This window comes from Bos indicus, chromosome 16 (assembly GCF_029378745.1).
Source record: "Bos indicus isolate NIAB-ARS_2022 breed Sahiwal x Tharparkar chromosome 16, NIAB-ARS_B.indTharparkar_mat_pri_1.0, whole genome shotgun sequence".
NCBI lineage: Eukaryota > Metazoa > Chordata > Mammalia > Artiodactyla > Bovidae > Bos > Bos indicus.
The window spans coordinates 44,390,507-44,406,158 of NC_091775.1; the positions used below are offsets into that span (position 1 = coordinate 44,390,507).

A 15,652-nucleotide genomic window follows, 5' to 3' on the forward strand; every position below is an offset into this window, starting at 1 on the left:
AATATTCTTGCCTGGAGAATCCCATGGACAGAGGAGCCTGGTGAGCTACAGTTTCTAGGGTCGTACAGAGTCAGACATGAATAAAGCAACTTAGCGCACATGCACGCATGAATGTATGTGTAACTGAGCCACATTATTGTACAGCAGAGATTCACACATTGTAAGTCAACTATTTCAATTAAAAAAATAGAGGAACAAAATAGGGCCAGTACCAGGTGGAGTTGGTCCCCTTCAATCCAATGGGTCCAGCCTCTGTTCTTCTTTTCCCCCTTCTGCACACAGGTGAGTCTGTCATTGTCCCAGGTGACCAAGCTCTGCATGAGGGATGGGAGAAAATACTGATTTGCTCTGGCAGCATACTCAGATATGACTAGAGAAGATGTCAAGGACCTTGCAAAACTAAAAGTCTATGTCATGACTTTAATTTTTGTCTTGCAGGCTTCCCTGTTGGCTCCGTGATAAAGACTCCACCTGCCAATGCAGGAGACACAGGTTCGATCTCTGGTCGGGGAAGATCCCACATGCCTCGGAGTAACTAAACCCATGCACCACAACTGTTGAGCCTGTGCTCTAGAGACTGAGCGCCACAACTACTGAGCCCACGTGCCTTAGAACCTGCGCTCTGCAACAAGAGAAGCCACCACAATGAGAACGCTTTGCACTGCAACTAGAGAGTAGCCACGACCGCCACAACCAGAGAAAACAGCCCACATGGCAACAAAGACCCAGCACAGCCAAAACTAAATAAATAATTTTTACCTTGCATTTTCTGTTATCCACGCCTTTGTTATCCTCATCAAATTCTTCTCCAACTTTAAATTTCACAACATAGTTCCTGAAGGTGCTGTTCGTGTGGATGGTAAAAGAATCCCCATTCTGTTCAATCACTTTCTGTGGCTTCAGCATCTTGGCTATCTTACGAGTGGCAAAGTCAATATCTTAAAAATAATTTTTTATAAAGAAAAGACATTTAAACATTTACTTGAGACACAAAAGTTAAGGATTTGGCAGCTGTCCTCAAAATCATTGCATCTGATGGCTAGTGTTTCTCAGGGTTTTGGTATAGACAGTTCCCATTCAGTGGCTTTGAACGCATTATGAACTAGAGGTAAAGGCTGCTTATTTTGTTTATTTGCTTTAATATTTATTTATTTGGCTGCCTTGAGTCTTAGTTAGCAACGGGCGGGATCTTCAATCTTCGTTGTGGCATGTGGGATGTTTAATTGTGGCATGCAACTCTTAGTTGCAGCATGTGGACTCTAGTTTCCTGACCAGGGATTGAACCAGGGCTCCCTGCATTGACAGCACAGAGTCTTAGCCACTAGACCAGCAGGTTAGTCCCAAGGTTGCTATTTTAAATAGAGAAAAAGTAAAAGTCATTCAGTCGTGTCTGACTCTCTGTGACTGCATGGACTTATCAGTCCATGGAATTTCTAGGCCAGAATACTGGAGAGGGTTCCCTTCTCCAGGGGATCTTCCCAACCCCAGGACTGAACCCAGGTCTCCCACATTGCAGGCAGATTCTTTATCAGCTGAGCCACCAGGAGGCAAAGTGCAATTTTAGCCAGAGCTGAGGGAGGTGACAAAATGAGTGATGAGCTGTGCAGATCTTGGGGGGAAAGAAGTGTAGGACTGGAGAAGGAAATGGCAACCCACTCCAGTATTCTTGCCTGGAGACCCTCATGGAGTCTGGTGTGCTACAGTCAGAGGGGTCACAGAGTCGGACACTACTTAGCAACTGACCAGCAACAGCAAGTGTACAATAGAGCTCACTAGAACTCTCAGGAAGTGCATGTCAGATGGTCTCAGGAAACTTCAGGAGCCTGAGGTGGCTGGAGAAGAATAGGGAGAATGAGGAGGAGGGGAGGACCTAAAGATGAGATTCAGGGTAGCATAAGGGACCATCGGGCTTTAATTCAGAGCATGATGGATTTGGATGGGAGCCACTGGAATATTTAGAGCAGGTGACATGATCTCATTGGCAGGCAGCCACAACTGCTGGCTTGTCATCCTGAACATTCCTATGAGTCACGGGACATGGTTCTCCTATTTAGGGAATGTCCTGTTCATGTAGAATGAAGTTTCAGGAATCATTTCAGAGATTTATGTACTTCATTGCAGATACCTTGGTCCCAGAATTGTCCCTGTTTTAACTTGTTTGCCTAATAGATTCATTTGTTTCTGACATGACTGGCCCTCAGAGCTGGGTGTGCTTTTCAGGGCTGGGTGCCTCACATCTCCATTTCCAGCCTAGAAAACGTGGCCAAGCCCTTCACAGGGCTCCATGAGTATCGCATTAGCCCCTGCCCATTTCTTTTTTTTTTTTTTTTAATGTATTTTTTGGCTGCACCACACAGCTTGCAGGTTATTAGCTTCCCCAAACGTAGGCTTGAACCCCAGGCCCTCAGCAGTGAAAGTGCTGAGTCTTAACCAGTGGATCACCAGGGAGCTTCCAGTTCTACTCATTTCTAAGCTCGATGATAGTCTGAATGTCCTTGTCTTAAGAAAGCTGTTTATTTTTTTTGCTTCCCTGGTGGTCCAGTGGTCATGAATCTGCTTTACAATGCAGGGGACACCAGTCTGATTCCTGGTCCAGGAAGATCCCACATGCCACAGGACAACTAAGCCCCCTGTGCCACTACTACTAGCCTGTATTCAGCAGTTAGTGAAGTTTGTGTGCCCTAGAGCCCGTGTTCCCCAACAAGAGAAGCCACTGCAATGAGAAGCCGGCACATTGCTGCTAGAGAGTAATCCCCACACACCCGCATTCTCTGCAACTAGAGAAAGTCAATGTACGATAACAAAGACCCAGTGCAGCCATAAATATATAAATAATTTTTAAAAAGCTAGCTATCTGGAAAAAAAAAAGAAAGAAAGGCTTTCTTAGAATGAAATAATATCATTCATTCTATCAATTTGATAGAATGAAATAATATCAAAAAATAATAATTTTTGGTATATTGTCACCCTGCTTATTTAACTTATATGCAGAGTATATCATGTGAAATGCCAGGGTGGATGAATCACAAGCTGGAATCAAGATTGCCAGGAAAATATCAACAACCTCAGATATGCAGATGATATTAACCTAATGGCAGAAAGTGAAGAGGAACTAAAAGAACATCTTGATGAAGGTGAAAGAGCAGAGTGAAAAAGCTGGCTTGAAACTCAACATTCAAAAAACTAAGATCATGGCATCTGGTCCCATCACTTCATGGTAAATAGATGGGGAAAAAATGGAAACAGTGGCAGATTTTATTTTCCTGGGCTCCAAAATCACTGAGGACAGTGACTGCAGTCATGAAATTAAAAATGCTTGTTCCTTGAAAGACAAACCTAGACAGCATCTTGAAAAGCAGAGACCTCACTTTGCTGAAAAAGGTCCATATAGTCAAAGCTATGCTTTTTCCAGTAGTCATGTATGAATGTGCTACGCTTAGTTACCCTTCGTGTCTGACTCTTTGTGACCCCATAGACTGTAGCTCACCAGGCTCCTCTGACCATGAGGATTCTTCAGGCAAGAATACTGGAGTGGGTTGCCATGCCCTTCTCCAGGGTATCTTTCCAACCCAGGTATCGAACCCAGGTCTCCTGCATTGGAGGCTGATTCTTTACCATCTGAGCCATCAAGAAAGGCAAGAATACTGCAGTGTGTAGTCTATCCCTTCTCCAGGTGATCATCCTGACCCAGGGATAGAACCACATTGCAGGTGGAGTCTTTACCAGCTGAGCTACCAGGGAAGCCCATGGATATGACAGCTGGACCATAAAGAATGTTGAGTGCTGAAGAATTGATGCTTTTGAACTGTGGTGCTGGAGAAGACTCTTGAGAGTCCCTTGGATTGCAAGGAGATCAAACCAGTCAATCCTAAAGTAAATCAACCCTTGGAAGGACTGATGCTGAAGCTGATGTTCCAATACTTTAGCCACCTGATGGGAAAAGCTGACTTATTGGAAAAGACCCTGATGCTTGGAAAGACAGGGCAGAAGGAGAAGGGGTCAACAGAGGATGAGATAGTTGGATGGCATTATTGACTCAATGGACATGAGTTTGAGCAGACCACGGGAGACAGTGAAGGTAGGAAAGCCTGGCATGCTGCAGTTCATGGGGTCACAGAGTCAGACACAACTTAGCAACTGAACAACAACAACATCATTTGCAACATATTGGATGGACCTAGAGATGATCATACTAAATGAAATAAGTCAGAAAGAGACACATACCATATGATATCACTTATTAATATATGTGGAATCTAAAATATGATATAAATGATCTTATTATCTATGAAACAGAAACAGACTAACAGACATAGAGAATACACTTGTGGTTGTGGAGAGGTGGGGAGTGGAGAAGGAAAAGATTGCCCATTTGAGATTAGCAGAAGAAGCTGTTATATATAGGATGGATAAACAGCAAAGTCCTACTGTATAGTATAGGGAACTATATTCAATATTTTGTGATAAACCATAATGGAAAAGAATATAAAAAAGAATATATACATATATTTAACTGAGTCACTGTTATACAGTGGAAATTAACAGAATATTGTAAATCAACTTTTTTCAATAAAATGAAAAAAAGCTTTTTAACCTAGAATTCTAGTTTTTAGCATGAAATGCAAATGATCCAGTCTTTACTTATTTTCAGGAATCTTTAAACATGGAGGCTAAACCCTTCAAATATTTATCTGATTATTAATATGATCAAGCCAAATTTAAAATAGTTATCACTGACTTTCCTTAAACCCGTTTCTTTATGTATAACAAAAAACAAATAAGAAACCAAACTTGAGATGATTATATCAATTATGCTTTTACAATCAGTGAGATGATTTGTTGCTAGTAAATTTAAAACTGGTACTACCACATTATAAGACTGTCACTTAACAGATTGATGGTTGCAGGCTGGCCTTTTTAAAGATCAAAATTTAAACTAGCTTAAGTTCTGGTCATTTTCTGCCAGGTCAACACTTACCATGACCTCAGTGACCAAATTGCTCATAAGGCTTTTGTCCAGGTCAAACCATGCTTTTCCACACCACTGATTTTTTAAGTAGGAAGTATGACATTCCAGCAGATGGAAGTGAAGTGGAAGTCACTCAGTCGTGTCCAACTCCGAGGCCCCATGGACTATATAGTCTATGGGATTCTCCAGGCCAGAATACTGGAGTGGGTAGCCTTTCCCTTCTCCAGGGAATCTTCCCAACCCAGGGATCAAACCCAGGTAACAATCTAAATGACGCACATACCATTATAAGTGTGTGAGCGTATACATTTTAGGGCAGGATCTCAAAGAGGCCAACACAAACACATACTTTTCTAAACTTCGTCTGTTCACATTAACCCTTCATTTCAAAGCCACTTCTTTTTAAAAATTTTTTTATTTTTATTTATTTATATTATTTGGCTGTGCTGGGTCTTGTTGTGGCATGTGGGATCTTTGCTTGAAGCATACAGGATCTTTTATACATATATAACTGAAACTTTTCATTAAAAAAATTTTATAGTTTGTGAGTGACAAAATGAACAGTGTGTAATGTGGTGTGACCAAAACTATGTTTTAAAAGTTCATTCATACACAGAGTTTAAATCTCAGGTAAAAAAATAAAAAATAAAAAACAGCCACTTAATAGTGTCAAATTTTTATCCCATTACACGTGAATATTGTGTCAGATTTGATTAATTTGTCTTACAGCAAGATCTTTAGCTGTGGCATGTGAACATGCAGCATGTAAGATCTAGTTCCCTGATTAGGGATTAAACTCAGGCCCTCTGCCTTGGGAGCTCAGTCTTAGCCACTGCACCCCCAGGGAAGTCCCCCAAAGCCACTTCTAATTTTGAGGCAATGTGGGTCTTGGAGCCAAGAGAATATGGGCTTTAAATCCCAGCTTATTCAGTGACCTTCAACAAGTTGGTAACATCCTTGTGTTCTCATGTTCATGATGAGATTAAAGGGAAGTCCTGGTCAAGATGGTCAAGCTCTGTAGGCATTAGCTTCCTTCCTGCCTAGAGTGTCATACCCTGGGTCATCCTTGGCTATTGTGGGACCCACCAAGAACTCCCAAATCTGCAGCCAACTTCTCCAGACTATAGAACCCAAGCGAACTTTCTTCAGCGTCCAAAGGACAAGTTGCCTTTCTTTTCCCTTCGATTTGGCAGAAGCTAGGAAAGAGCAATATTGTTGGATCTGCAGGATCAGCTCTACTCAGAAAGGAGTTATTTCCCTCCTCAGAAGAGATGCTGGCTGGGACACATTGAAACAAACTCTGTGGGGCCCGCCTCATTGCAAATCTCTTCTGTGTCTTTCCTTTCTTTTTTGTAGAAAATAGACTTCATTCAGCTTCCCTGGTGGCTCAGACAGTAAAGAATTCACCTGCAGTGCGGGAGACCTAGGTTCAATCCCTGGTTGGGAAGATTCCTTGGAGGAGGGCCTGGCAACTCACTCCAGTATTCTTGCCTGGAGAATCCCGTGGATAGAGGAGCCTGGTGGGCTACAGTCCATGGGGTTGTAAAGAGTCAGACATGACTGAGCGACTGGAAATCATCAGTAAGTTCAGGGGTTTTGAGCATGAACGACCCATTCTCCTTGCTTGGCACTGCAATAAAGCTTTCTCTGCTCCAAACTCTGATGTTTCCATTTATTTGGTCTCACCATCATAAAATAAAAGTCATAGTTTATGGCAAGACAAGGGAAATTTAAACAAAAATTCTTTGCCTTTTGGCCTTCCCCTCCACCTCCCTCCCCACCACACTGTGTATATGTGTGCATACTTCTGATTCAGTGAAACTTCTGATTCAATGAAACTATGAGCCATGAGGTGTAGGGCCACCCAAGATGGACGGGTCATAATGAAGAGTTCTGACAAAATGTGGTCCACTGGAGAAGGGCATGGCAAACCACTTCAGTATTCTTGCCTTGAGAACCTCATCAACAGTATGAAAAGGCAAAAAGATATGACACTGAAATATGAACTCCCCAGGTCGGTAAGTGCTCCATATGCTACTGGAGAAGAGTAGAAAAATAACTCCAAAAAGAATGAAGAGATGGAGCCAAGGTGAAAACAATGCCCAGTTGTGGATGTGACTGGTGATGGAAGTAAAGTCCAATGCTATAAAGAACAATATTGCAGAGGAATCTGAAATGGTAGGTCCATGAATCAAGGTCAATTGGAAGTGGTCAAACAGGAGATGGCAAGAGTGAACATCAACATTTTAGGAATCAGTGAACTAAAATGGACTGGAATGGGTGAATTTAATTCAGATGGCCATCATATCTACTTCTGTGAGCAAGAATCCCTTAGAAGATATGGAGTAGCTCTCATATTCAATAAAAGAGTCTGAAATGCAGTACTTGGGTGCAACCTCAAAAATGACAGGATGATCTCTGTTCGTTTCCAAGGCAAAACCATTCAATAACACAGTAATCCGAGTCTATGCCCCAACCACTAATGCCAAAGAAGCTGAAGTTGAACAGTTCTCTGAAGACCTATAAGATCTTCCAGACTAATGCCAAAAAAAGATGTCCTTTTCATCATAGGGGACTGGAATGCAAAAGTAGGAAGTCAAGAGATACACGGAATAACAGGCAAGTTTGACCTTAGAATACAAAATGAAGCAGGGAAAGTCTAACAGAGTTTTGTCAAGAGAATGCACTGGTCATAGCCAACAGCCTCTTCCAACAACACAAGAATTGACTCTACACATGGACATCACCAGATAGTCAATACTGAAATCAGATTGATTATATTCTTTGCAGCTAAAGATGGAGAAGCTCTATACAGTCAGCAAAAACAAGACCAGGAGCTGACTGTCGCTCAGATCATGAACTCCTTATTGACAAATTCAGACTGAAATTGAAGAAAGAAGGGAAAACCACTAGATGATTCGTGTATGACCTAAATCAAATCCCTTATAATTATACAGTGGAAGTGACAAATAGTTTCAAGGGATTAGATTTGATAGACAGACTGCCTGAAGAACTATGGATGGAGGTTTGTGACATTGTACAGGAGGCAGTGGTCAAGATCATCACCAAGAAAAAGAAATGCAAAAAGGCAAAGTGGTTGTCTGAGGAGGCCTTACAAATAGCTGAGAAGAGAAGAGAAGAGAAGCGAAAGGCAAAGGAGAAAAGGAAAGATATATCCATCTGAATGCAGAGTTCCAAATAATAGCAAGTATCCATCTGAATGCAGAGTTCCAAATAATAGCAAGGAGAGATAGGAAAGCCTTCCTAAGTGAACAATGAAAAGAAATAGAGGAAGAAATAGAATGAGAAAGACTAGAGATCTCTTCAAGAAAATTTAGAGATATCAAGGGAACATTTTATGCAAAGATGGGCACATTAAAGGACAGAAATGGTATGGGCCTAACAGAAGCAGAAGATATTAAGAAGAGGTGGCAAGAATACACAGAACTATACAAAAAAGATCTTAGCAACCCAGATAACCATGATGGTGTGATCCCTCACCTAGAGCCAGATATCCTGTAGTGTGAAGTCAAGTGGGCCTTAGGAAGCATCACTACAAGCAAAGCTAGTGGAGGTGATGAAGTTCCAGCAGAGCTATTTCAAATCCTAAAAGATGATGCTGTGAAAGTGATGCACTCAATATGCCAGCAAATTTGGAAAATTCAGCAGTAGCCACAGGACTGAAAAAGGTCAGTTTTCATTCCAATCCCAAGGAAAGGCAATGCCAAAGAATGTTCAAAGTACTGCGCAATTGCCCTCATCTCACATGTTAGCAAAGTAATGCTCAAAATTCTCCAAGCCAGGCTCAATAGTACGTGAACTGAGAACTTCCAGATGTTCAAGCTGGATTTAGAAAAAGCAGAGGAACAAGAGATCAAATTGCCAACATCTATTGGATCATTGATAAAGCAAGAGAGTTCCAGAAAAACATCTATTTCTGCTTCATTGACTACACTAAAGCCTTTGATTGTGTGGATCACAAAAAAACATGGAAAATTCTTAAAGAGATGGGAATACCAGACCACCTTACCTGCCTCTTGAGAAATCTGTATGCAAGTCAAGAAGCAACATGGATGCTTCATCAAGCATCAGACATGGAACAACAAACTGGTTCCAAATTGGGAAAGGAATTCGTAAAGGCTGTATATTGTCACCCTGTTTATTTAACTTATATACAGAGTACATCATTCAAAATGTCAGGCTGGATGAAGTACAAACTGGAATCAAGACTGCCAGGAGAAATATAAATAACTTCAGATATGCACATGACACCACCCTTATGGCAGAAAGCAAAGAGGAACTAAAGAGCCTTTTGATGAAAGTGAAAGAGAAGAATGAAAAAGCTGGCTTAAAACTCAACAGTCAAAAAACTAAGATCACGGCATCCAGTCCCATCACTTCATGGGAAATAGATGGGGAAACAATGGACACAGTGACAGACTTTATTTTCTTGGGCTCCAAAATCACTGCAGACGGTGACTGCAGCCATGAAATTAAAAGACGCTTGCTCCTTGAAAGAAAAGCTATGACCAACCTAGAGAGCATATTAAAAAGCAGAGACGTTACTTTGCCAAGCAAGGTCTGTCTAGTCAAAGCTATGGTTTTCCAGTAGTCATATATGGTTGTGAGAGTTGGACTATAAAGAAATCTGAGTGCCAAAGAATTTATGGTTTTGAACTGCGGTGTTGGAAAAGACTCTTGAGAGTCCCTTGGACTGAAAGGAGATCCAACCAGTCCACCCTAAAGAAAATCAGTCCTAAATATTCATTGGAAGGACTGATGCTGAAGCTGAAGCTCCAATACTTCGGCTACCTGATGGGAAAAACTGACTCACTGGAAAAGACCCTGATGCTGGGAAAGATCGAAGGCAGGAGGAGAAGGGGATGACAGAGGATGAGATGGTTGGATGGCATCACCGACTTGATGAACATGAGTTTGAGCAAGCTCTGGGAGTTGGTGATGGACAGGGAACCCTGTTGCAGTCCATGGGGTTGCAAAGAGTGGGACACCACTGAGCGACTGAACTGAACTGAAGTGAAAGCTTGGACTCTGCCCCAATTCTCTCTGGAATCTCCTCTGCTCAAGTCCCTACATGAATAGCTTAAAAATTCCCCAATTTTGCCGTTCAAGGAGACACTGCTTTGAGAAAGATCTCCACTGTTGTCCTTATTTGCTTTAAGTAATTATAAATCCTTTCTTCTCCTGGTATTTGGCTTGGTTGTTTCTCTTGGCTGTATGCCCACAAAGAGGTGAATTCGGTTTTCAGGTGACACTACGAGATCTCTTGGGTTGTACTTTAGACACTCTTAGAATATCAAATCTCATCCTACCACCTCTAACAAATAGGGCATCTAACAGAATTCAGAGGCTGTATAGCTTTGATTCTATTACCAACAATCAATGGCTAGTTCTGGGTTTCCAGTTTGGTGCTCTGCTGTACTAACTAGCCTCTCTATTCCAGAAATCCCTAGCACACTTATCTTTCTTCTGGGAAACAGACTGCAAATAAGAATTAATGTGTTGTCTGGATCCAGTATCTTTCTGGAACCAGAACAAAACATTAAAAAAGGAGTCGTGGGACTTCCCTGGTGGTCCAGTGGTTAAGACTCCATGCTGCCATTGCAAGGAGCACAGGTTCAATCCCTGGTGGACAGCTAGGCTCACACAGGCCACACAGTACAGCCAAAATAAATAAACAAAATTAAAATTTTTAAAAATAGGAGCTGTGAGGCAGGATATAAATTCAATACTATTTGGTTTAATCCTCTGTGAAATGGGTTGGATGATAAGTGAATAAAGCTAATGTAAATAAGGGCTTCCCAGGTGGTACAATGATAAAGATTCTGCCTTCCAGTGCAGGAAACACAGGTTTGATGGTTCAATCCCTGATTGGGAAGATTCCCTGGAAGAGGAAATGGCAACCCTCCAATATTCTTGCCTGGAGAATCCCATGGACAGAGGGGCCTGGCAGGCTACAGTCCCTAGGGTTACAAAGAGTTGGACACAACTGAAGTGACTTAGCATGAATGCACACAATATAAATAAATAGAGCCTCTGTTAGCCTCTAGGATCTCATACAATGGTAGATAATGGATAAATTTCTACAGAAATCATGAAAAAAGAAGTCTCAGACAAGGAGTCACAGCATAACATACAGAAAAGTAAGACAGTATTGGAGACAGGTGAAGGATTTCACGAATACACATTTGAAAAACACTGATTACAACAGTCAGAAGGCGGCTTTGCAATACTCAACAGGCTTAACAAAAGATGTTTCCACACACTTGAAACAGTCACCCTGACTCCATTCCCTGTTTTCTTCTCTAAGAAATTTGCTCTAAAAGCCATCAGATCAGATCAGTCGCTCAGTCGTGTCCGACTTTTGGGACCCCATGAATCGCAGCACGCCAGTCCATCACCAACTCCCGGAGTTCACTAAGACTCACGTCCATCGAGTCAGTGATGCCATCCAGCCATCTCATCCTCTGTCATCCCCTTCTCCTCCTGCCCCCAATCCCTCCCAGCATCAGAGTCTTTTCCAATGAGTCAACTCTTCGCATGAGGTGGCCAAAGTATTGGAGTTTCAGCTTTAGCATCATTCCTTCCAAAGAAATCCCAGGGCTGATCTGCTTCAGAATGGACTGGTTGGATCTCCTTGCAGTCCAAGGGACTCTCAAGAGTCTTCTCCAACACCACAGTTCAAAAGCATCAATTCTTTGGCACTCAGCCTTCTTCACAGTCCAACTCTCACATCCATACATGACCACAGGAAAAACCATAGCCTTGACTAGATGAACCTTTGTTGGCAAAGTAATGTCTCTGCTTTTCAATATGCTGTCTAGGTTGGTCATAACTTTCCTTCCAAGGAGTAAGCGTCTTTTAATTTCATGGCTGCAGTCACCATCTGCAGTGATTTTGGAGCCCAGAAAAATAAAGTCTGACACTGTTTCCACTGTTTCCCCATCTATTTCCCATGAAGTGGTGGGACCGGATGCCATGGGAATAACTAAAAAGAAAGCACTGCAAGGCAAAATTCAAAGCCATGCCCTGATCTCTAACACTTTACCCTCCACAAAGATGTCCGATACTAGCCAGAGAAACCAGGGAAGAAAGCACTTATGAGGACTTCTCTGGCAGTCCAGTGATTAACAACCCATAAACTCCCAATATAGGGGCACAGGTTTAATCCTTGGATGGGGAACTAAGATCCCACATGCCATGGGTTGTGACCAAAAACAACCTCCCCACCAAAAAACCACAAACAATCAGAAAAATAAAGTGCTTATGATCACATGTCCCCACTAATTTGAGGGTGAGGTGATAAGTAAATTATCAGGGCTTACTACCTTTAGGAAAAACAATCATTAATTCCTTCTTATGAATTAGAAACAGAGAAGAAATGAGATTCAGATTACGGGTAGCAGAATATGCCACCCCAAGATATGCCACTTTTTCATATTGAATATTTTGAAATGAAGGTCATGGGAAAGCAGAAAAGCCCTGCCCTCCCCCAGAGCAGGACATAATTTTGTAAACATGTCCCTGCTCTCCCTGTACCAGGTTGGACAGAAATTAGGGACACAACTCTGAACTCCTATCAGTCTAGAGATGGCACCAGAAGAATTTACATAACAAATTTTACTAACTCGTTCTTATTTACTATTAGTTCCTGCATGTATTTATCTTCCCAAAATTTGTCACCCCTGGAATCACAAAGCCCTTTGTCTTATCACTTCTCTACAGAATTATTACTCTTTGCTCAGGTGCCATATAACTTCCTTTTTTTTTTCTTTCTTCTTCTTTTAAAAAAATTTTGGCCACACCTGGTGGCACGTGGGATCTTAGTTCCCCAACCAGGGATCAAATCCATGCCCCCTGCATTGGAAGTCGAATCTCAACCACTGGCCCACCAGGGAAATTCCCTCAGCTCAGGTTCTAACCACTCTGAGACACTCATCGCTGAATGCTCCTGAGTGTATTCACCATGCATGTGTTAACAAGCTTCTGTTTGTTGTCTTGTTACGCTGTCTCTTGGTATAATTTACAGGGTCCCAACCAATGAAACTAAGAAAGGTAGAGAAATAATATTTTTTTCCTTGCCTATACGGTTTCTGTCAGTATGAATCTGATTTAGCTTGAGAAGTTCCAGGCATCCCTGCTTAGTGTGAGAAAGGGAGGATAAAATCCTACCATAGGTTGGGAGATCTTACAGACACACTGGAACCTTAGAATTGCTGTTCAGTCACTCAGTCATTTCTGACTCTTTGCAACCCCACAGGCTGTAAGCCTGCCAGGCTCCTCTGTCCATGGGGTTCTCCAGGCAATAACACTGGAGTGGGTTGCCATTTCCTTCTCCAGGGGATGTTCCCAACCGAGGGATCAAACCTGCATCTCCTGTGTTGGCAGGCTGATTCTTTACCACTGAGCCACCTGGGAAGCCCAGAATGGTACAGTCCAAAATGGCTAAAATACTTGATTTTATGTTATTATTATTATTATTAGGCATGGTTAAAAGGAAAAAAAAAAAAAAAAAAAAAAAAGGACCACCTGCTCTCAATTTGCAGATGGAGAAACCCAAGCCCAGGTCAGATAATGTGGAAGAGGAGCCAGAGCAGCCCCCAGTCCCCCAGACTTCCGGAAGCTCCGGCCCGATCAAAAGTGCCCCTGATCAGGGACTTCCCTGGTGAGCCAATGTCTAAGACTCCATGCCCCCAATACAGGGGGTCTGGGATCCATCCCTGATCAGGGAACACGTCCCACCTGCCCCAACTAAGACTTTGAATGCTGCAACTAAAGATCTCACATCTTGCAACTAAGCTTCAGAGCAGCCAAATTAAAAAATAAAGTTCAAAGAAGATGCCCTATCTCCTTTCACCATTCCGATAGCCTTCTCAAGTTCTGCTGGCTGGTAGGGTAGCCAACTTCCACTTGTGTCCGTTGAACATTAGAAACATGGCTAGTCCTGGCTTGAGGCTTAAAATGAACTCCTATTTAAGAACAGCAACACAAAAAGGTGCCTCTGATTGCTGTTATTTAGTCAGAAGCATGAGCAGGTGCTCAGAACCACCAACGCTGACGAATTAAATCACCAGCAGGAGGAACTGAGCATCAGTACCAAAGGGAAGCATTCTACCGTCAGGGCAGGAAAGAAACTTAGCGGATCCCGCCGCCCCTCTACATCCCCTGAGGCCCCTCCCATACTTCCTCCCTGCCAGGCAGGGGAAAGTGGAAGCAAACCCTCCAAGCACCGACCCACAGTCCTCCTGGCTGGAATTGGGCCCCGGGGTTGGGGTGAAGAGGTAGCGGCCTCTAAAGGGTCTGGGTTTATTAACCCCCGCCTTTCGATGAGAAGAGGAAACCAGAAAACTAAAGATTTCAAACGTGTCTCCAGAACTCTAACCCGCACGAGAGCCGCCGGAGGTCGCGGGAGGGGCGGGGGGCGAGGGCGGGGCCGGAGGCCAGGCTCGGGACGGTACTCTGGGGCCCCGGAATCTGCGTCCCGGAGCATCTCCAGGGGGCGCTGATGCTGCGGGCCGGGACCTCCCCTGGACTCGGGGATTCCCTCAGCCCGTTGCCCAGAAATCCGCGTTAAAGCGGCCACGGGGCGAGGATCTACCGGGAGGGGCTTCGGGTCGGGGCGCCTCCCCGACACCCATGGGGAACCCCATCGTGTCCCCGACTCTCCCTGCGAGGTGGCCTACGCCACCGTCGCCCCCACCTGCTTGGGAGTCCGCGATGGGACAGGAGCCGTGCCGCGTGAACCGGGCACTGGCGGACAGAGGAGAGGACAGACAGACTGGCGAACTGGGAGAGGAAGGATGGGAGGGACCAGGAGACGGCCGGACGCCTGGAGAACAGGGGGATGCGGGAGACCAAAGGATGGGGGGACAGGCGGCTGGACTGAAGGACTGGCAGACGGACGGAGGTGGGAGACCGACGACAGTCAGACGGACGTTCAGGGGGACAGAGGATAGACGAAGGTGGGGAAGTGGGGGACCCGGAGAACCCGTAGTAAGACTCGGGGGACGCACGGATGCAGGTGAGGGGACGCAGGGAGTCGGACCAGCATGCCAGCCCGGCGGCCTCCGCCCCGAACTGGACGCGTGGCCGAGTGGAGGCTCCGCACGGCCCCTCCCGCCTACCTAGGGCCCGCATGTAGCCCTCGACGTTGTCGCTGCTGAGCAGGTTCCAGGTGCCGCTGAAGTTGGAAGGCATGGCTGGGCTGGGGACAGCACTGGCCGGGGGCAGTGGGGACTGGGAGACCTATCTCTGGCCGGGGAGGCGGGACCAGCAGGACCTCGAGGGGACAGAGCGGGGAGGGGCCATGCGGGGAGCGCTGGGCACAGGCCTCCTGGAAATCTGGTCCACTTCCAGCCTCCTTGTCCACACGCTCCTGTCCTCTTCTGCTTTAACTCCAAAGTGGACATACACCACACCAAGATCAGAGCTACACTTTTTTCTCTGCCTACATGTTAATATGCCTTTCCCAGGTGGCTCAGTGGTAAAGACTCCACCAGCAATGCAGGAGACACAGGAGACACGAGTTAAATCCCTGGGTTGGGAAGATCCCCTGGAGAAAGAAATGGCAACCCACTCTAGTATCCTCGCCTGGGAAAGCCATTGACAGAGGAGCTTGGCAGGCTCCAGTCCGTGGGGTTGCATAGTTGGATATGACTGAGCCCA

The 15,652-nt window shown here is 44.4% G+C and overlaps 1 protein-coding gene across 1 annotated transcript in view; it reads right to left on the reverse strand.

Annotated features, from left to right (window-relative positions):
• Positions 1–15,254, reverse strand: part of RBP7 (retinol binding protein 7) — a 20,868-nt gene extending 5,614 nt beyond the window's left edge. The window contains exons 1-3 of the mRNA XM_019976979.2: positions 15,112–15,254; positions 760–938; positions 213–314 (exon numbers count right to left, since the gene is read on the reverse strand). Of these exons, the coding sequence (XP_019832538.1) occupies positions 213–314; positions 760–938; positions 15,112–15,184 (354 nt within the window). The 5' untranslated portion in view covers positions 15,185–15,254. The remainder of the gene's footprint in view (positions 1–212; positions 315–759; positions 939–15,111) is intronic.
• Between the last annotated feature and the right edge of the window lie 398 nt (positions 15,255–15,652).